Raw genomic sequence first — 20,989 nt, forward strand, 5'->3', positions numbered from 1 at the left:
TTCTCTAGACATAGAATAAAATCAGGGGCCAATATTATCAATAATGAATCTACTCAAATCCTTCCACAGCCTTTTGCTTTGGTCACACTGCCAGAATAAATGAAGAAGCACTAAATGGTATTTTGCAATGTTTTGCTGTGGAGTCGTGACGTCATTAAAAGTAGACGGTCGCTGGTGAGATGATGTGAGGAACGTGTTCGCCATAATGATAATAAACCGTGAACACAAAGCTACAATAAAGCACGTTAAAGCTCGTGCTGTGAAACTGTGATCGATACCTAGATATTCACCTGGGAGTCATCAAGTCTGGACTGATGATCGGTGGATACAAAGTCTTGTGAAATTAGTTAAAACCCGAAGAAGAAGTAAGCGGAACAAACGAGGTAAAGTTAGCATGCTAGCTAACTCACTAGCCAGGTTTACCTGTGATGCTGCTCGCGAGCTAGCGCCTTAGCGTTGCTAGGCTACATGTACAGACACGTTCTGTTGCTTCAGAGTATGACACCATAAACTCTACATGTCAGGACAGCATCAGGCTTAATGCTAAACTACAATACTGGGATTCAAAGGTGTGTGAGTGTCGCTAGTGAGCTAAGTGTGTTAGCTTCCTTGTTTAGCTACAGTACTAGCTAGCAACAGGCAGAGTGAGTTGCTGCTGTCTGCTTCACTGGGTGACTATAACTGCATGTAGGGAACCATGCAAAGTGTTGGTGCTGAGATGTTAGTTCCCAATAACAACATAAATAATTGAATGTATATGCTAACTACGGTCTGCAGGACAGATAATAATGCATACAGTGCACTTTAGACTAAGCTACTGGAGTTACCCTGCACTATACTCATTTATAACAGTCTCTTCTGCACCTTTTAATAGTCCTGTATCTCAGCTGTTACCCTAAACTATACTCATTTTTAACAGTTTTCATCTTGTATTTTTACATCTGGTATATTTTTTTGTACTTTGCACTTCTAACTTTTTTTACTAACATGTTTTTGCACTATGGATCTGTGATGCTGGAAACTTGAAGTTCCCTTTGGATCAATAAAGTTACTATCTATCTATCTACCAATCTAACTTGTGGTACAACAGTGCTGCCTGTTTGACAGTTGCAGCTGCACCTGCTAGTGAAGCAATGGAGCAAATCTGCTTCTTCACTGTTCGCCTGATTTGATCAAAATATATCATCTGACTACAATTATGCTTTCCTGTATTACTTCATCAGAGTGTAGGTCACAGCAGCACGCTTTGTTACAATCCCCCTGGAGTAGCAGATAGGCCAACAGTGTGGACTGAGTTGTAAATAATGTGTTATTAATGAAGTGAATACATATTAAGTGCATATTAGCATATATTAGCTTCCTTGTTTAGCCACAGTACTAGCAGCTAGCCACAACACACCGAAACAGGCAGAATGAGTTTGCTGCTGTCTCCTTCACTGAGTGAGGACAACAGTGCTGCATGTTTTGACAGTTGCAGCTCCACCTGCAAGTGAAGCAATGGAGAAAATCTGCTTCTAAACTGTTCGCCTGATTTTATCAAAATATAATCATCTGACTACAATTATGCTTTCCTGTATTACTTTATAAGAGTACACCACACCAGCCGCAACAAGCAGAGTGAGTGTTGCTGCTGTCTCCTTCACTGAGTGACTATGACTGAAATGTAGGGAACCACACAAAGTGTTGGTGCTGAGATTGTAGTTCCCAAAAAAAAGCATCAATATTTGAATGTATATGCTAACTTGTGGTACAACAGTGCTGCTTGTTTTGACAGTTGCAGCTGCACCTGCTAGTGAAGCAATGGAGCAAATCTGCTTCTTCACTGTTAACCTGATTTTAGAGAAATATATCATCTGACTACTATTATGCTTTCCTGTATTACTTTATACGAGTATAGGTCACAACATAGGCTTCAGCAGCACGCTTTGCTACAACCCCCCTGGAGTAGCAGATAGGACAAAGTGTGGACTGAGTTGTAATTGTATATCTGCTCCACAGACAGACTAAGGAAATCCTTTGTCCCCCAGGCCATCAAACTGTACAACACCTCTCTAGAGAGGGGGGGGGACAAAGGAGGACGGTCTGCAGGACAGATAATAATGCACTCAGTGCACTTTCATAGACTAAGCTACTGGAGTTACCCTGCACTATACTCATTTTTAACATTTTCTTCTGCACTTTTTTAATAGTCGTTTATCACAGCTGTTACCCTGCACTATATTCAGTTTTAACATTTTTCTTCATCTCTTTGTATTTTTATATCTGGTATATTTTCTTTTGTACTTTGTACTTTGCACTACTAACTTTTTTTACTGCCTTTTTACTAACATGTTTTGCACTATGGAACTGTGATGCTTGAAACTTGAATTTCCCTCGGGATCAATAAAGTTACTATCTATCTATCTATCTATCTATCTATCTATCTATCTATCTATCTATCTATCTATCTATCTATCTATCTATCTATCTAACTTGTGGTACAACAGTGTTTGACAGTTGCAGTCCCTTGAGGTCAGCTGCAACTGCTAGTGAAGCAATGGAGCAAATCTGCTTCTTCACTGTTCGCCTGATTTTAGAGAAATATATCATCTGACTACAGTTCCTGTATTACTTTATAAGAGTATAGGTCACAGCAGCATGCTTTGTTACAATCCCCATGGAGTAGCAGATAGGACAAAAGTGTGGACTGAGTTGTAAATAATGTATTATTATAATGAAATGAACACATATTAAGTGTACGCCACTTTTGACAGGCTGCGCTATGGCGTCGGCATCTGCCAGTGTGGACTCCAAGGCAGAGCTGACTGCTCTACTGGAACAGTGGGAGAGGGAGCAGCAAGGCAGCACACAGGAGCTGGTTAACATCCTCACCAAGTAAGTAGCTATGTGTATGCTTCTTGTTATTATTTAGTCTAAGTACTAAATGATTTAAGGCCAGAATACATTTCTGATCCTCTGCTATGTTATGAACCATCCAGACCTCTCAGGTCATCTGGATCAGGTCTGCTTAGTGTCCCCCAGAGTCACAACTAAACATGCAGAAGCAGCGTTCAGTTTTTATTCACCAAATATCTGGAACAAGCTCCCAGAAAACTGCAGGACTGCTCCAACTCTGAGTTCTTTTAAATCAAAGCTTAAAATGTTCCTGTTTGCTGCTGCCTTTTATTAAACCAGATAATGATCTTATACTGCACTAGAGCTTTTACTCTTTTATTCTATTTTAGCTTCTATCCTAGCTTTTATTTTTAGGGTGTTTTTATTTTCTAATCTTTAATGTTTTTATGTTTTTATAACTGTTTTAATTATGTCTTAATGTTCTTTTGCACTTTGTCGCAATGTTCTTGAATGTTTATGTAAAGCACTTTGAATTGCCCTGTTGCTGAAATGTGCTAAACAAATAAAGCTGCCTTGCCTAAGTTAGTTTCACAAGCTGTGTTTTGGTGGGTGTGACTTAAAGATGGTTGATGTGCTTTCAGAATCTCAGAGCTTGCTGAGAAAGAGACAGAAGAGTACCACAAAGCGGATCCAGATCCTTTCGATGATCGACACCCTGGTATGAAAAATAAAAAGATCACATAATGGGGAAGATTACTGGTGATTTGTATATTGTGTTTGTTTTTGACATTTCCCTCTTGGCCACTAGGGAGAGCTGATCCTGAATGCGTGTTAGGGCACCTGCTCAAGATCCTGTTCAAGAATGATGACTTTATGAACACAGTAAGAATGGATGGATTGACTGTTTTCATGCAAAAATATGGGGACAATATACAGTATCTGAGCCAGAAGGTGATTTATCTTTTTTCTTCCCTTTGTAGCTGGTGAATAGCTATGTGATGACCAGCAGAGAATTCCCCCTCAATGCAGCAGCATGTCGCCTGCTTCAGAACATCATGCCTGGATTGGAGACGGCTGTGGTCTTTCAGGAAAAGGTGAGTTATTTCTGAGTTCATGATAAGATAACAGCATTTAGTTTTGTTCTCAGTTCAATCAACGTGTTTCTTTTATTTCAGCTGTTATGTTACCCTGTAGCTTTTATCCATTATGCTGTATTTAGTGATTAAAGGTATATTAAGTGAGGGGTTCTCAAACCTTTTGGGGCCAGGGACCCCTTACAGGGGAGAAACGTTTCCAAGGACCCGCTCTTAACTGTGCACGATTAAGCATATGCTTACTACCATTTGTTTTCTTAGATGCTATTACATAGTGATAAACAGAAACACATTTAAATTGGAATCATGTTAAGATCAGATGAGATAATCCTTTTATTAGTCCCACAGCGGGGACATTTGCAGTATTATTTAATGTTAATACCACTTGTGTACTTTTTAAACAGAAGGTGATTTTTTTTCAAATTGCATTTGGACTCAACTTGACAGCACGTATAGCCTACGTTTCAAGTAATTGATCTTAAAAGCTTTCAGAAAATGAACAGTAGCAAGACTGAAATAATAAATCTATCAAAAAATAAGAGCAAGTTGGGCAAAATACAATATTCAACATTTTTTTTTGATTAAGAATCTGTTCATATTCTTGTTTCTATACTTATTTTACTATTCTTCTGTTTGTCCTTCTCAGGAGGGCATAGTTGAAAGGTTGTTTAAGTGGGCTCAGGAGGCCGAGCAGCCCCTCAGAATCTACGCCACGGGCTTGTTGGCCGGCGCTATGGAGAACCAGGACATTGCAGCCAACTACAGGGAGGAGAACTCTGTTTTGGTCAGTAGGGGATTCTGCTGTCTCAAATGTCATTTTTATGTTAATGAATAATGTGAAAGTACATAGTGATAGACAAGGTATTACACCAACTGATAGAACCGCGTTATCCCTTAAAGCATCAGAGCAGTTTGCTCATCATCAGTAGGCGATGCGAAGAGGTAACTTTTCCATCAACTTGTTTTTCATGCCTCACTTTGACAGGTGCCTTTGATGCTGCATCGGTTGCGTGAGCTTCAGGATAAGGATGCTGAGAATAAAAGGGATATCAAACGGCCCAGCCCCAGGAAGACTTTGAGTGAGCCATTGCTACCTTTGGATGAGGAGACTGTTGACGGAGGCTTTGAAGAGAACCCCTTCACACCGGGGAGAAACGGAGCCGAGAGGGAGGGGACGGGGCCAGAGGAGGACGGCGAAATTCCTTTCTCAACCATCGAGCCTGAAAACGAGCTTTCGTTCCGACTCAACTCCCCTCATAAGACCGGCAGCCGCGCCAACTCGGCTGTTAAAACCATGATGAAGCCCATGTCCGCCCCGGGTACATTCATACACCAAGGCGTGTCTGATGGCAGCAGTTACCTAAAGAGGAAGGCAGAGAGGGAGTGCGGCAGGACCTTAAAACAGAAGCTCAATTTCTCTTTGCCAGACCCAGACAGGAACTTCAGTGAGCTTTCCAACAGCAGCTGGTCTGAGACGAGCCCCTGGGTGATCGGCAACAATTATCACCTGTACCCTCTGACCCCAGAGATCGAGCAGAGGCTCATCCTGCAGTATCTCACACCTCTGGGAGAGTATCAGGAGGTTTGTCCATTATCAGCAGTCTACACAGCGTATAGTAAAATACTGTTTTGCAGCATCTAGATGTGTTTTGTTTATCACTTTATGAAAGTTATAATTTTCTCTTGTCTTGTCACAAACTTACCAGCAGATGTCAGTCTTCCTTAATTATGATTAAAGAAATGATTGTGTTCTGTTCTGATACTATGAGAGTGGTGTTGAAGGGTCACCTCATGCATTTTTGGTGTATACAGAAAATTGTTAAAGGCTAACACGGCTTTTTGTATGTTGGCATTGGTTCCAGCAACTAGCCATTGACAGGGTTCCATCTAGGGCTGCACATTAATCAAAATTTTATCCAAAATGAATATGGCCTATTGCAATTTTCAAATCGCAGTGTCAAAATACCATTTTAAGTTAAATACTGTGGTGCTGCAGAGATGTCCTGGCCTACACATCATATTCTACAGACTTAAAAAAAAATTTTTTTGTATGGTACAGATCCCTGTATAAATCAAACATAATCATTTTAACATGTTTTTTTCAATGAAAATGAGAATAATTATGTAAATATGATCATTCTCTCTAATATAACAAATCATATCACAATTGCAATATCAGTCAAAAATAAATAGCAATTAGATATTATTTTCAAAATCCTCCAGCTCTAGTTCCATAGTAAAACCAATTTACATGATTAATGTGTTCTTAATGCCCATTCCTCCTCCTTCCTCCAGCTGCTGGCGGTGTTCATGCAGATGGGAGCTCGTGAGCTGCTCATGCATTATATGGATCTAAAGCAGACCAATGACGTGCAGCTCACCTTTGAGGCTCTCAAGGTAAACACTATCTCCCCTAGTTGACCCTCCATGGCGTGGAAACACCAACAAGGTCGAGCACTTCTGACTTATTTCTCTGCTTTTCTCTCTTCCCGCAGTACCTGGCTTCTCTGCTGCTGCACAAGAAGTTTGCGGCAGAGTTTGTGGCTCACGGAGGAGTTCAGAAGTTGCTGGAAATCCCCAGGCCGTCTATGGCTGCTACCGGAGTGTCTCTGTGCCTCTACTACCTTGCCTACAACCAGGACGCCATGGAAAGGGTACAAAACAGACACACATAATGCAAATACACAATGAAATCTGGAATATTGCCATTAATTGAAACAGGAGGAGCTTTCTTGTTTTGAGGTGTTTGTTTTGTGTCAATGCAGCATCTGTGTGTTGTGTTATGTATTATATCAATGTAAAAGGCTGCATTTCATAGTGTTAAAAATAATATAAAATATGGTGGAAAAAAAGAAGAAAATAGAATTTCTATACAAATAATGTTATCAAAACGACAATATATCCATTCACAAAATAATCTTGACATTAAAATTGTGGTATTTGCTAAAAAGAATACTAGATTTTATCAGTATTGCTCTTGTAGTAGTAGTAGTGGTGCGCATTTGTATTCATAGGCGTGTCCTTTCCTCTCAAGGTGTGCATGTTGCCCCACTCCATCCTGTCAGATGTGGTTGGTTACACGCTGTGGCTGCTGGAATGCTCGCACGCGTCCGGCTGCTGCCACGCCACCATGTTCTTCTCCATCTCCTTCTCTTTCCGTGCCGTCCTGGAGCTCTTCGACAGGCAGGACGGTCTCCGACGCCTCGTCAATCTGGTAGGACAAACCAGCAGTCCGCTGCATGTGACCCTCACTGTGACCATGTAAACGTACCCATCTGTATCATTCACAGAAAACATGATATGTTTCAAGAACTGATAAACCAAGCAATCAAATCAGTATCACAACATAACAGATGGTGTAGCTGTACTAATGTATGATATGGACCGTTTCCAGATCAGCACACTGGAGATCCTGAACCCCGAGGACCAGGGAGCGCTGCTGAGTGATGATGAGATTTTCTCCAGCAGGCAGACGGCCAAGCACACCTGCATGGCTCTGCGCAGGTACTTCGAGGCCCACCTGGCGATCAAGGTGGAGCAGGTGAAGCAATCCCTGCAGCGCACAGAGGGGGGTGCCCCCATTCACTCCCAGCCCTACTACAAGGTACACAGAGGACAAAGGATAAGTGAGATTGACATTCCTGGACAATTTATTTAATAATGAAAACATTTTAATTTGTAAATGAGTTTGTGTTTTTGTTTTATTCTCCAGGCGGTCAGCTATACCCGTGAGCAGGTGGTGGAAATGATGGAGTTTCTGATAGAGTATGGTCCGCTCAGACTGTACTGGGAACCAGCAGAGGTCTTTCACAAGCTGTCATGTGTCCAGCTCCTCCTGCAGCTCATCTCCATCGCCTGTGACTGGAGGACCTACTATGGCAGGTACGGACCGGACAGCAATTCTTCTTGCTTCATCTATCGCCTTTTCCTTTTTACATTTTTTTTTTTTTTACAAAAAGAGCATTTGTCACTTCCAATTATTCAGTGACTTGTGATGTGTTATGTGGTGATATAATGATTTGATAATGTAATATAATGATGATCTTTTCTCTCCCTGTAGGAGCGACACGGTGCGTTATGCTCTCGACATCCTGAGCATCCTCACTGTTGTTCCAAAGACCCAGCTGTTGTTGTCTGAGGCTGTTGCTGTGCTTGATGAGGGAGGATCCACTGTTTCAACAGTTGGTAGGTGTTGTTATCAGAGTATGATGCTACTCAAGTGTTTTGTATTATATATGAAACAAGCCAAGCCAATAGTCACCCAACACATAGGACTGACACCTTCTGGTCACTTGGTCGATAATCAGGGCTTTGTGTTCGGGGTCGTGCTGCATTTCCCTGTCAGGGTTTATTTCACAACAATGACCCGCTAGCTGTACATTATTCCCGCTTATTACACGGCTACGTCCTTAAGAAATCAATAATTTGACACAAAAATGGTCCGCCATGGTCCGACATCAGAACGGCGTCCATAGCAACGGTCTGTTATACATAGCAACGGTTTGTTATAAAGAAATAACAAACCGCAGAACGCTGTGATTGACCAATCAGAATCGAGTGTTCAACAAAGCCGTGTAATAACTATAAAAAATTAGGTTAAAATAATTCAATATGCTGCAAATAGCGTTTTATGTTTATTTATAATTAATTTAGGCTTTGGCCGGTTTAGTTAATTTAGGGATAACGTGCAGATTTTTTTCCCCATCGGCCAATCGATTTGTTGAAGAGACGTTAGAATTTCAGTCGATTTTTTTTGTGGTTGACTACAGCCCTAACACATCAAGCAGCATGGCATACAGTACAGTATGTAAGGTAGAGCTGCCCCCTCTTAGTCGATTGGTCATTTGGTCTTAGTCTACTAAGATTTCTTTAGTCGATTAGTCATTTTTTTAATGCTTTTTCATGCTTAATGACTTATTTCCAAGAAACTTATGAACACAACATGGTAAACACAAGATATATAGTGGTGATTTTGTGTTATTATTTGTGGAGAAACTAATTTTCGCAGATCTGTCAATTAAATCAACTAAATCATCAGTGTTAGTCGACTAAGAATTTCTATGGTTGAGGACAGCTCTAATGTAAGGTTAGCGTCTGTTATTTTAAACGTGTCCATTGTGCACTGGTCTGGTGTCACATTATATTTGAGCAGGACGTTGAGCAGTTGCTTTTTGGAAATGTAGTGTAATAAAATTAAAATGATTATCACCCTCCAGAGAATGTAATAACATGCAGTAGCTTTGTATTTTCATTTTAGTTTATTTCATAAAATTGTTGCCCAGCTCTGCTGAGAGATGGCACAAATCCAAGTATTATTTTTGTCCAAGGTTTTTAATTTAATCCTTTGTTTTTTTTCCCCTCAGGAATGAGTATAGTCCTGGCAGTGGCAGAGGGAGAGGTATTTGTGAATGATGCCGAGATTCAGAAGTCGGCTCTGCAGGTCGTCATCAACTGTGTCTGTGCTCCAGACAAACGCATGTCCAGCATTGGCAAGTTCATCGCAGGCACCCCCCGTCGCCGCCTGCCTCAGCAGACCAAAGCCAGCGAGAGTGTGCTCACTAAGATGTGGAACGTGGTGCAGTCCAACAATGGCATCAAGGTAGAGTTAACTTATTCCAGTTTTTTTTAAGGCTGTACTTGACATTTTGTAAAACACTGACAAAAGGTGACCTCGAAGTCTTTTCAGTCGTTCTGTACGACGGCAGTGGCCGGAACTTTTAGACATATTTGTGCATTGTGATGGTGCTGCTAAGTGCTGCAGTGGTAAATGGACTGGATTTATGAAGTGCCTTTATCTTGGGAACAGTGCACACGTTTTAAAGCCTCACTTTCAAGGCTCTGTCTCCATTCAGACACTTCCGTTAGTACGCTTCGATGTAGTACACTATGCACACTGTGTACTTACTTGCATAGTGAGTAGTGAAGGGTAGTGTTGTCTCAAATCACACACGGCTCTTATGCACTCACCGGAAGCTCTGTAGATCAGCTGATAGTCAGTCATGGACATCACGACGTATCAGCAGTAATTCAATTCAGACGGATAAATTAACCCAATACTAGCTTCTATCCGACTACAGTATAGTGCGACTTAGTGAAAAACAACAACAAATGTATAACTTAAATTTGTATAGATCAAGTTTGAAATAGGTTGGTGGCCCCTCCCCTTCCGCTACTTAGCAAAGATAGCGACCGTTGAGGGTGAGAAGTGTCCAATGTTCCACACTCAACGTTATGACCGTTTTGAGTACAACATCCGGCTACTTAGAGTGCACTGCATTTTGCCATACTTGTCAGTGTGAACGCACTTACACACTAAAAATAGTAAGAGTCAGTACGTAAGTACGCAAATTGAGACACAGCAACACACACACACACACACACACACACACACACACACACACACACACACACACATCCACGCACTAAATGTATTAGAGCTGCCATGCAAGGCACAGACCTGCACAGCAGAAGATTTTGGGTTTCAGAATCACGTCGACATGCAGTTGGGACGTTGCAGAAGGAAAACTGGACAGACATGACATGCTAACTCACAGGCAGCAAGAAAAATCTGTTGCTGTGGCATCTATAGACATCTAATTACCCTGCATAACACAAGGATGTCTTCATCTTGCATATGCATTTATATATCAGGCCTTAAAATTGTGATTTAGAAGACAACCATTGTGCTAAGAGGCTCCAACTACACTTGGACTAGTTTAAAATTAAAACATGTGACAAACATTAGAACATTTGTTTAAATGTTTTGTTGGTTCTGTAAATAAGTTTTGCTCAGAAATGTTTGTATAAAAGTTGGCTAGACAGATTGAAACAGGGCTCTTTTAAAGAAGGATTCTGTTCTTCCTAGGATAAATAAGTAACCAAAGCACTGAAGCGTCTTTCCTTAGCATTCAGAGGATATATCCAGCTCTTATCATGGCTGCTACTTAGACACTACTGGGTCAGTTCACTCAGTTGGGAGCCCTCCTAAAATACATTGAAACATGCCCTCTGTTCTGTCAGCAGTTGTTTTTAACATCCTGCGTCTGTCCTGTAGGTGCTGCTGTCCCTGCTGACGGTGAAGATGCCCATTACAGATGCAGATCAGATCCGATCCCTGGCCTGTAAGGCTCTGGTGGGTCTGTCTCGCTCCAGTTCCGTCAGACAGATCATCAGCAAGCTGCCTTTGTTCAGCAGCGGACACATCCAGCAGCTCATGAAGGAGCCGGTGCTCCAGGACAAACGCAGTGAACATGTCAAGTTCTGTAAGTTTGCAGCTGAGCTGATAGAAAGGATCTCTGGGAAGCCGCTGCTGATCGGTACGGACGTGTCTCTGGCGTGGCTGCAGAGGGCCAGTGTAGTCGCCAAGTCCAGGATCTCCTTCCCTGAGAAAGAGCTGCTGCTGCTCATCAGGAACCACCTTGTGGCCAAAGGCCTTCATGACACCGCCACCACACTGACCAAGGAGGCGGATCTCCCGATGGCATGTCTGCTTCATTCTGCACATTCAGCTTCTGCTTTCACTCCTGTCGCTCCTCCCTCGACCGCCACCCCCGTTGCTACTCTACCCCGCACCCCACGGCTGGCCAACGGTGTCGTGTCAAAACTCGGAAGCTATTCATCCCCCCCAGGGTGCAGCAATCCACAAACACGTCCCTCTACATCACAACTCACTTTGTGTTCTTCTATTACTTTCCCCTCAACGACCGTCCCACCCTGTAGCAACGGCTCCCCGCTGATCGGACGAATCGTTTTCTCTCGTGAACGGCTAGCGGTAGGGTGCGGCACTGTGAGCTGCAAGAAACCTCGGGTGCTGAGACAGAAGTCGGACCATGGCGCCTTCAGCCAGAGTCCAGCCATGAAGAAACAGTTTGACAGACACCTGCCTTCCCCGCCCGCATTAGACAGCATCATCACAGAGTACCTGAGGGAACAGCACGCACGCTGTAAAAACCCCGTGGCAACATGTCCGCCTTTCTCCCTCTTTACCCCCCATCAGTGCCCCGAGCCCAAACAGAGACGCCAAGCACCCATCAACTTTACATCCCGTCACACACGGAGGGTTATATATCCGAAATACGGAGGAGTGGATGGAGGCTGCTTTGACAGACATCTCATCTTCAGCAGGTGAGTCTAGCTTTGTTAGATTCATGTTTCCTTCCTCGAACCTAACGCGGGATCACTTGACCAACCAATTTCTCCACATTCTTTATTTTCCATGTCCCAGGTTCCGTCCCATCTCCGTGTTCAGGGAGGCAGAAGAGGACGAGAGCGGATTCATGTGTTGTGCCTTCTCAGCTCGCGAGCGGTTCCTGATGCTCGGGACGTGCACGGGGCAGCTCAAGCTCTACAATGTGTTTACAGGCCAGGAGGAAGCCAGCTACAGCTGTCACAGCTCAGCCATCACTCACCTGGAGCCCTCACGGGTTCGTAGAGAAAGCTACAAGAATATCAACAATTTCATGCTATGTCTAGCTGGTGTTGCTGAATGTATTCTTACTTATCCTCTCACATGTAAAACATTTAACCTCTTCCACTCCACCCCTCTTTACCATAGAACATTATGATAGAAGTATATGATGGCCATTCCCATGCTCTATCATGTCTCATAAGTTGTTACAGCAATTTTTGGGTTGATACCATTTGTTACACAGATTTGGTGCTAAATTTAACTATTTTTTACCACAGGAGAATTAAAAAAAAGATCAATAATCCTTCTAAAATACCCCATTAAGACACCAATATCTGGAGGAACACCACAGAAAAAGCCATGCTGGGATTTGGTATCAAAAACTTTTGACATTTGGAGATTTCTGCAAGAATTGCATTTTTCGGCGAATGGATGGCGAGCACTTCTGTTCTGGAAACTGCTCAGAAACCCCCTTATTGTCAATCCACCCAGGAAATCCATACATCCTGTAAAGGTCCTAGGTCTGTAGTGTGTGGCTGTCAAGTTTAATGAGGCTGTGATTATCCTAGAGGTCACAACAAAAAATGGTCTCACTATATGAAATGGCTACTATGGGGACTAACATCATCACACATGAATACAATTGGGCTCATTTGATCCACAAGAGTCTCAGCTTTACAGTGATACCCAATTTATGAAATTCCAAGACTGTTAGGTGAAAATAAGACATTTATATACATATACTGCATGCAAAAAAACTGCATGTTTTTTGCCCCAAACTGCATGTGATTATCATAAAGTGGGCATGTCTGTAAAGGGGAGACTCGTGGGTACCTATAGAACCCCTCTTCATTCAGATATATTTGAGGTCAAGGGAACCCTTTTGAAAATGGCCATGCCAGTTTTTCCTCACCAAAATTTAGCCTAACTTTGGAGCGTTATTTATCCTCCTTCACTCTAGCTCTAAATCTTAGCCTCCTACAGCCTCTGAAAGCTAGTAAAGTAAGCCGAGGGTGGCGGATCCTCAAGGAGTTGAAGTGGTTAAAGCCCCCCTCTACTTGAAAATGGGTTTGGCAAATTGTTACTTCACTTGGATGATTGAAGTTTAAGACATACGTAGTTTAAGACATCTTTAACCATCCCATTTTGTGTTTTTAGGATGGCTCTCTGCTCTTAACGTCAGCCTCTTGGAGTTACCCTCTGTCTGCGCTGTGGGGCATGAAATCAGTCTTCATCATGAAGTAAGTGACACTTAACCCACATTTTTTACTAGCTACATTTGTAATGCAAAATTGCAAAAAAGCATGTACGACATGAATACTGTCTGACCGTAGACTATCGATGAACAGTTCAATTAAGCCCGTCAGTGATCCCACTGCGTGCACGTATGTGGTCCTCTCTGCCCAATGCTACAGCAGCTTTATGTTGTCAAAAGAGGGCGCTGCCGAAAGGAGATGACATGCTGTTTAATTATGCACGCTAACAGCCGGAGGGCTGCAGTCTTCAGTTCATGGAACACAAGCAGCACTAAGCATCATTCATCCGTACAGTTTAACCAAGGCATCACTGGGACTCTGTTGATGGATTTGTATTTGTTTTACAATCTCTTTAAGCAGTTATAAGTTTTAAACTGCTTAGGTTTTACACTCACATTGGCTCCATGTTTTTGATAAACTATTGCTCTCATTGTCTTCAGGCATTCTTTTTTGGGCGACCACTATGTGGAGTTCAGTAAGCTGTCACAAGATCGTGTGATTGGGACTAAGGAACACATAGCACGGGTATGTATTTTTGAACATGATGATATGAAATGATAAATACAGAATAACATTACCCATCAATGGTGAATACTAACATTCAGCTCCTCTCTTTGCCAGATTCATGACATCCAGACGGGTCAGGTAACTCTGACTCTAAACAACCCCGACCTGGCCAACAACTACAAGAGGAACTGTGCCACCTTCAACCCGACAGATGACCTGGTGCTGAACGACGGCGTGCTGTGGGACGTGCGCACGGCTCAGGCCATCCACAAGTTTGACAAGTTCAACATGAACATCAGCGGCGTGTTCCATCCCAACGGCCTGGAGGTCATCGTGAACACGGAAATTGTATCCTTGAGACTTCAATACTTTGGTTGATAAGAGTGCAGTAGTGGCAACAGTCTCATCCCTAATCCCATTAAACAAGACCAAAGAGTTTACAGCAGTGCTCGCGGCTCTGTGTGGCTGTACTTTGCCACGGTGCACTTTGAGCTAAATGTTAATATCAGCATGTTAACATCCTCACAATGACAACGCTAACATGCTGATGTTCAGCAGGTATAATGTTTACCATGTTACTTTAGTGTGTCAGCATGCTAACATTTGCTAATTGGCAGAAAAAATAAAGTAGAGTTTCATGTGATTCTACACTAATGAAAACATAGTTATGCATGTTTTATTCCATTTCTGCTAATAGATCCCCTGAAATCCTTTAAGTCATTACATTATTGCGGTTCTAGAGGGCTTGTTCTAACATTGGACTTAAGTAATGAGTAAACAGTGGAACATTTCATAAATCTGACCTGGACAAAAAAAAAAAAAGGATTGTATCGGTGTTTAAATTTGTAGTCGCTCCAATGACTGTTGAGCTTTTATTTCACCGCTAAACATTAAATATTTATTGCACTGAAAATTGATTTCATTACCCACGGGGATGGTTTTAATCGCTGTGTAATTAAATTCGTAGCAGATTTAGCTGATACAAATGAAAAATGGTGTCATGGTCCTTAGCTGGAGTTTCAGTGGGATCTGCGGACCTTCCACCTCCTCCACACAGTTCCCGCTCTGGACCAGTGCAGAATAGTCTTCAACAACAACGGCACCGTCATCTATGGAGGTAAATACAGAGGTCACTGCATGATGGGTAATTTAGTTTTTTTTGGCATCAAGCCTGCAACTCGCTCCACAGTCGGTGCAAAGTGTGTGAAAGGTGTGTTTGAGTGAAAGGCTGGCAATTATGAAGCAAAGTGAGCATGTGTGTGTTTGTAGATAGGTGTGAACAGAGCCTGTAGAGGTGTGTGTGTGTGTGTGTGTGTGTGCGTGCTTGATGCCACCGTCACTCAGAGCCATATGGGCAAAAGGCTCAGCGTTGGACCGGCATCAGAGAGAACCAGCTGGTTCACACCACCTCACAGGAAGAGCCATGGGCGTGCCGCAATGGCTCTGCTCATACGACGACCACTTGGACCTCTCAAGAGCCTCAACTACGGCGAACCAGCTCCCTGTTAACAGTTTTTATTCACTCTCTCACTCATACTGCGGCTCTTTGGTTTTACAGCAATGTTGCAGGCTGACGATGAAGACGACATGATGGAGATGCAGATGAAAAGTCCATTTGGTTCATCGTTCAGGACCTTTAATGCCACGGACTACAAACCAATCGGTAAGGCGTCCTGCCCTTACCCCACTATAATTTAGCTTTTCTCGTTCATGATAATTAAGGTTTTATTTACTTGGAGACCCTATTTTTGTCCCACTTGTGAGTATATATTATAAACTGTAGTAGTTGGAAATCATGTTCAATTGCTGTAATATTTTGTTATTTTCAGAAATTGACTTCTTACACATGTTCTTTGCTCTCTTCTCAGCCACTATTGATGTCAAGAGGAATATATTTGACCTTTGCACTGATACCAAAGACTGCTACCTAGCTGTGATTGAGGTAAATTGTCAGCATAATGGGGCTGCATGATTATGGCCAAAATGATAATCACGATTATTTATCACGATTATTCATTGATTTTAGGGACTACATATTTGTATCTTTCACATTTAAATAAGCCGAGCACTGCTTTCACTTCCGTGTTGTGCTACATTCCTGCTAATGTAGAAATCTTTGCATCAAAACTAAGACTTAAAATAAGGTTCTTCTTCACCTGAATTCAGTGCATTTTTGTTTTGCCTGCTGGTTGCCTATAACTTTAGGAAGCACTTGATTTGATATGCAGCAGAGTTTTCTCTGAGCGGAGCACGCATTTTAAACGTCGATATCGCAGTTGATCATGTTCATTTAATTGTGGGAAGGCAAAATTGTGATTGCGATTAATTGTTCAGCCCTGCTTTACTTTTTGGCTAAAGTTTGTGATCATTTATTTGTCTTTTTAAATATATGAAATAATTTAATTTCCGTTTCCTCCTGCCTGTCCCGTAGAACCAAGACTCTGTAAACACCGACACAGTGTGCAGGCTGTATGAGGTTGGCCGGCAGAGACTGGCAGAGGAAGAGGAGGAGGATGAGGAGGATCAGGTTCTAACTTTATTCTTTTAATTTGGATGCTGCAGTGCCTCTTTGGTTACTGTAATTGTAATTTACCTTTTTTTCTTTTGTCATCCGTGCACCAGGAGGATGACGATCAGGAGGAAGATGACGACGATGACGAGGATTCAGACGACGACATCGATACAGATCCCCTCATTGCCGAGCTGGAGAACGAGAACGGCGGAGAGGACGAGGACGACGAAGAGGAGGATGATGGTAATGATGAATTGTCTCCCTCTGATGAAGAGGTGGCACGCCTTCTCGAAGACGATGTTAATGGAGACGACGACGATGAGGACGACGATGACTCTGATAACGACGACGTTGATCTGGATGGCGACAATGGTGAGTAGCGCTTCAAGTGAGCGAGTTTGTCCACAGGTTCTTATAGAGTCTTACAGCATCGTTGAGTTCAAGCCTTTAAATGTCCTTAATATTTATTTTTTGCCTTCTGTAAATCTTTTCTTTATTGTTTATTTCTTTTAATTTTTAATTATCTGGGCCTTGTTCTTCATACGTGGATAACTCAGTTTGCTTGATTTGTATACTGTAGATGATTTGACACAAGTCAGGATTTTTCAGTTCTTTCAAGATTTATCTTCAGGTGTTGTCAGAGCAACAAGTCCTTAAAGCTCAAATCTGCAAAAGTGCGGGCTTAAACCCCATAAAGAAAGTCATTTTCAAACACAAATGACTCCTTTCCTTAGTGGGACGTTGATTTTAGAATAAAACCTGTACGAAACTTGGGGTTATTATCACTATTTAATTTTCACAATAAAGACAAAAATAGATATATAAAATATAAAACAAAATAAAATGGGTACCCCTTAAAAAAAAAAAAAGAAGCAACCCTAGAAAAGAAAGACTTCAATTCAATTCAAACTTTGACTGTTTAAAGACTGATAGAAACAGAAACTGATGTTTAACTGTGACATTATGATGAGGTTTTGAACAGTACGGTTTATGAAACAAACAATTAATTTTAAGCTGGATAAAGTTTATAAAATTATTTTGTGTACAATTTTAAGGCTGTTTTTCGTGCGATTAATTCACACGTCAATATATTTTGTCGAACAGCTGTTTTTATCATGAGTACTGTCACGCTGAACGAGAATATCACGCGGTGAAAAGGCATCATCATTTTTTTTTCAGAACAATCTCGATTTTCTTAACTTTCGCTTTCACTGCGAATAAAGACATCAACCAATCACGTTGTGCGGAACCAGTTGAGTTGAGCGTGTATTTATGAAACAACAACACGGAGGCTCCGTAGTCCGAACTAAGACGGCAAACTTTATTACTTCTTTCAACCTTGACAAAGGCAGCGCAGACCAGACACACTCCTTCCGTTCTTACCGTTCACAATAAAAGCCCTAGACATATAATATTCGCAGGCTAGTATTTCGCATTTTCGTATTGCTTATTCGTCACGCCCCCAATATGTAAAGGCCTTTTGAACAAATTAACACCAGAAACAATAATGCAACATAAAATGACACTTATGTCCATTAATCTGTTGCCCAATTGCATGCTGGGAGGTTTCCCAACACACCTACCTCAAGTAAATGCAATCATATCGTGAGCACTCAGCCAATTATATGAATACTGATCGTGGTTTCAGACTCTACTCATGTTGCCTTTATTTCAAAATAAGAGTGCACTGTTATTGAAGTTTAACAAAGCAACCCACTTATCTGGATGAGAATGATCAGGATCCTTTAGCCTGATAACAGCATGTTAGCCTAGATAAGTTGAGATACATTTAAAGAACCCTGGTCTGCAGTCTCAGCTAAGTGATGCAACAACGCCGATGTTTGGTCCAGTTTCTGTGTTTTCATGCCTGTCTGGTCACTGTGAGGAAATGTTGTCTTTCCCAGTGGAATTTAAAAACTGCTGTCTTGGTTTATTCCAGAGAATGACAAAGGAAGCATGAATTTCACAGAAAAAAAAAGGATATAGTGGCTCTTTCACATTTTTTTTTCCAGTTTCTGTATCCCCACATTTCTAAATCTGTATTTGTCTGTCGCACAAACAGACAGCTCCGACAACTCTGACCTTGAGGATGACATCATCTTATCCCTGAATGAGTGAGGAGCCGCCGGCATCTGGGACCCGAGGAACCGGACAACATGTCAAGACTTCTGCCTCAGAGACATTTGAGCTGCAGGACAGGAGGCAAGACAAGAGGATAATATCAGCAGATAAAGTGGGAGATAACCTGGAGCACTGCCAGTTTGAAACAGTAGGTGTCTGCACTCTGAGTGACAAGACCAAGAACAATCTCATGAGAGAGATGAAAAAACCAATGCACACAAATTGACTTACTGGTGGGGCAAAAACGATTGTATGCGATATAGTTTTATAAAAAGAAAAAAAGAAAGTGGGCTTGATGATGAGAGAAATTGCCATTGTGAGTAGATGCAGTGACGAAAAGTTTTATATTTTATCACATTTACGGCTTTTTAAGTGACCCTCTTCATTTGATATTGATCCACTCACTTTGTAAGCCTCTGTTTGGTCACAGATTAGTGTTTGTAGGGGAAAAGGCTTACATCGGAGCGCTGCATTTGTGTGGCAAAGAATACAATGCTCTCTCTCAAAGCTTGTATTTTGCCACACCGCCTGGAATAATCACCAAAAAGTAATAACGCATTGAATAAGGAAGCTAATGTGATGCACAAAACACGTTGCCGATGGTTCATCAAGCGTCAAACCCGCCTTCAGGTTTCACTTTCACCATAAACCGATGACCAAAACGCCACCCATAGCAGTGCCATTCGTGAACGTCGCCTTCTGATTTCATTATGTAAGTAGAGAGATTTAATCAGCTCGGTGCTCTTGTACTGCCGGAGAAACTTACTAGTGTGACAAAACTATTGACACACCTGCTCACTGTCAGCACATGGCAGACATATAGAGGCGTATTCAGCTCTCTATTATTGTGTTATTTTACAAGGCTTTATTGAGCTGTGCAAGGATTTGGCTTTAGTGGATGATACTTAAAAAGATTACAGGGCTTTGAGCTGTTGATAAGGCATAAGTCCAATCATACAGTGAATACATTCTACTTAATCTTATGTTAGAAAACCTGGGAGGAAATTGATCTGGCTAAATCTTGAAAGAGAGCTTACATTGAAACATTGGAAATAAAAGACGGTGGCAAAAAATATTTTCATTTCAAATTTGAGTTTCCTCCCAGTGGAGCGACAGGAGGCTTCAGACTCTCAACATTGTGAAAACAAATGCCTTTCACTTGCACACCTTTTGAAATCTGTTTTGATTTTTTTTTCTCATGTTCTTTTGCCTTGTATCTGTTCATTTCTAACTGTTTTCTTTTCCATGAGAAGAGTTTGGTGTTGAGTTTCTTGAGACGGTTTATGTACAGCTTGTATGTATCTAAAGTATTTTTACTATAAATAAAGCCACAAAATTAGCTGTGTGTGCTTCTTTAATGAAGTGTGAATGATGCTGCTCGCAGGCAGCAGACATTTAATAAGCTGTTGCAGCGGAGTTGTGTTAAACATTTGTGTCTCTTTTAAAAGGAAGAAAGCAAGAGTGCGTACCGACACCGGTGCCAATAAGGTCTAATTAACTCACAAACTGGATCGTTATATTTGGTTCCTGCAAGTAAGGAGCTCCTAAAGGGAACTTTTAAGTAAATCTTTTGAACTGGAGGGAACTTTGGTTTGATAGAACATAGGGGATCTTAAACTTTATTTTTATCATCACATACAGGCGTACACAGCACAACGTAGCGATATTCAACTCACCCTAAGCATTAGGGGCAGTGTCCCACTGTACAAAAGTGAAGTGGTGCAGTAGTGAACGGTGGGCTGGTATCGAGGTCCCGCCCACACACCCACCTTAGCCAATCACGAGCCGAGCACGGCCACAGCTTGTTAGTGTGAGCCACCTAGCTGCTACGTTAGCACCACATTAGCTGTTTGGCCAGAAAGACACAACAACTAACCATAATATCTCTATAAATACATTTATGATCAAAGTGACACGTTCTATTAAACAGACTCGTGACGGTTATGGAAAGTAAGAGTTACATCTCCTCTCTCGTACATTTCTCAAGCCTTCGGCTGCTCGACTATTTCACTCAGAGCAGCTGTCAATCACAGCTGTCAATCACAGCTGTCGATCATGACGTCTCGGCCCCTTTTTATATCATCAAATAACTAATTTAATACCAAACTTATCAGAAAAATGAACACTTGAACATACATCAGTGATGAGAACTACCTAAAATGACAGAAATCATCTTTGGGAAAATGTAATTTGGTGCATACTTTGACTTTTAGTTTGGCTCATGTCCCATCCGCTAACATGGAGGGGGCGAGGTTTA

At 41.8% G+C, this 20,989-nt stretch overlaps 1 protein-coding gene across 2 annotated transcripts; it reads left to right on the forward strand.

Annotated features, from left to right (window-relative positions):
* The first annotated feature begins 148 nt into the window (after positions 1-148).
* Positions 149-20,071, forward strand: dcaf1 (ddb1 and cul4 associated factor 1). Of its 2 annotated transcripts, none has more exons than XM_074644030.1 (25): positions 149-569; positions 2,754-2,874; positions 3,477-3,553; positions 3,644-3,717; positions 3,816-3,929; positions 4,576-4,713; positions 4,915-5,511; positions 6,225-6,326; positions 6,425-6,583; positions 6,964-7,143; positions 7,324-7,533; positions 7,642-7,811; positions 7,990-8,114; positions 9,293-9,528; positions 10,984-12,053; positions 12,154-12,352; positions 13,495-13,577; positions 14,033-14,117; positions 14,214-14,447; positions 15,123-15,216; positions 15,658-15,762; positions 15,968-16,041; positions 16,531-16,626; positions 16,722-16,983; positions 18,674-20,071. In XM_074644030.1, the coding sequence occupies exons 2-25, from the start codon at positions 2,762-2,764 to the stop codon at positions 18,727-18,729; spliced, it is 4,653 nt and encodes a 1,550-aa protein (XP_074500131.1). In that variant the 5' UTR covers positions 149-569; positions 2,754-2,761; the 3' UTR covers positions 18,730-20,071. The 2 variants fall into 2 exon arrangements, with proteins under 2 accessions (XP_074500131.1, XP_074500130.1); XM_074644029.1 differs by having other exon boundaries at positions 149-383.
* Positions 20,072-20,989: the final 918 nt, after the last annotated feature.

The sequence above is a fragment of the Sebastes fasciatus genome, chromosome 8 (genome assembly GCF_043250625.1).
Source record: "Sebastes fasciatus isolate fSebFas1 chromosome 8, fSebFas1.pri, whole genome shotgun sequence".
NCBI classification, from domain to species: Eukaryota; Metazoa; Chordata; class Actinopteri; order Perciformes; family Sebastidae; genus Sebastes; species Sebastes fasciatus.

Bases quoted from the DNA above. Each gene is read 5' to 3' on its own strand.
- dcaf1 (XM_074644030.1), top strand. From the start codon at position 2,762: ATGGCGTCGGCATCTGCCAGTGTGGACTCCAAGGCAGAGCTGACTGCT. The intron at 3,930-4,575 runs GTGAGTTATTTC...TGTCCTTCTCAG, and splicing joins CTGTGGTCTTTCAGGAAAAG to GAGGGCATAGTTGAAAGGTT. The intron at 9,529-10,983 runs GTAGAGTTAACT...TCTGTCCTGTAG, and splicing joins AGTCCAACAATGGCATCAAG to GTGCTGCTGTCCCTGCTGAC.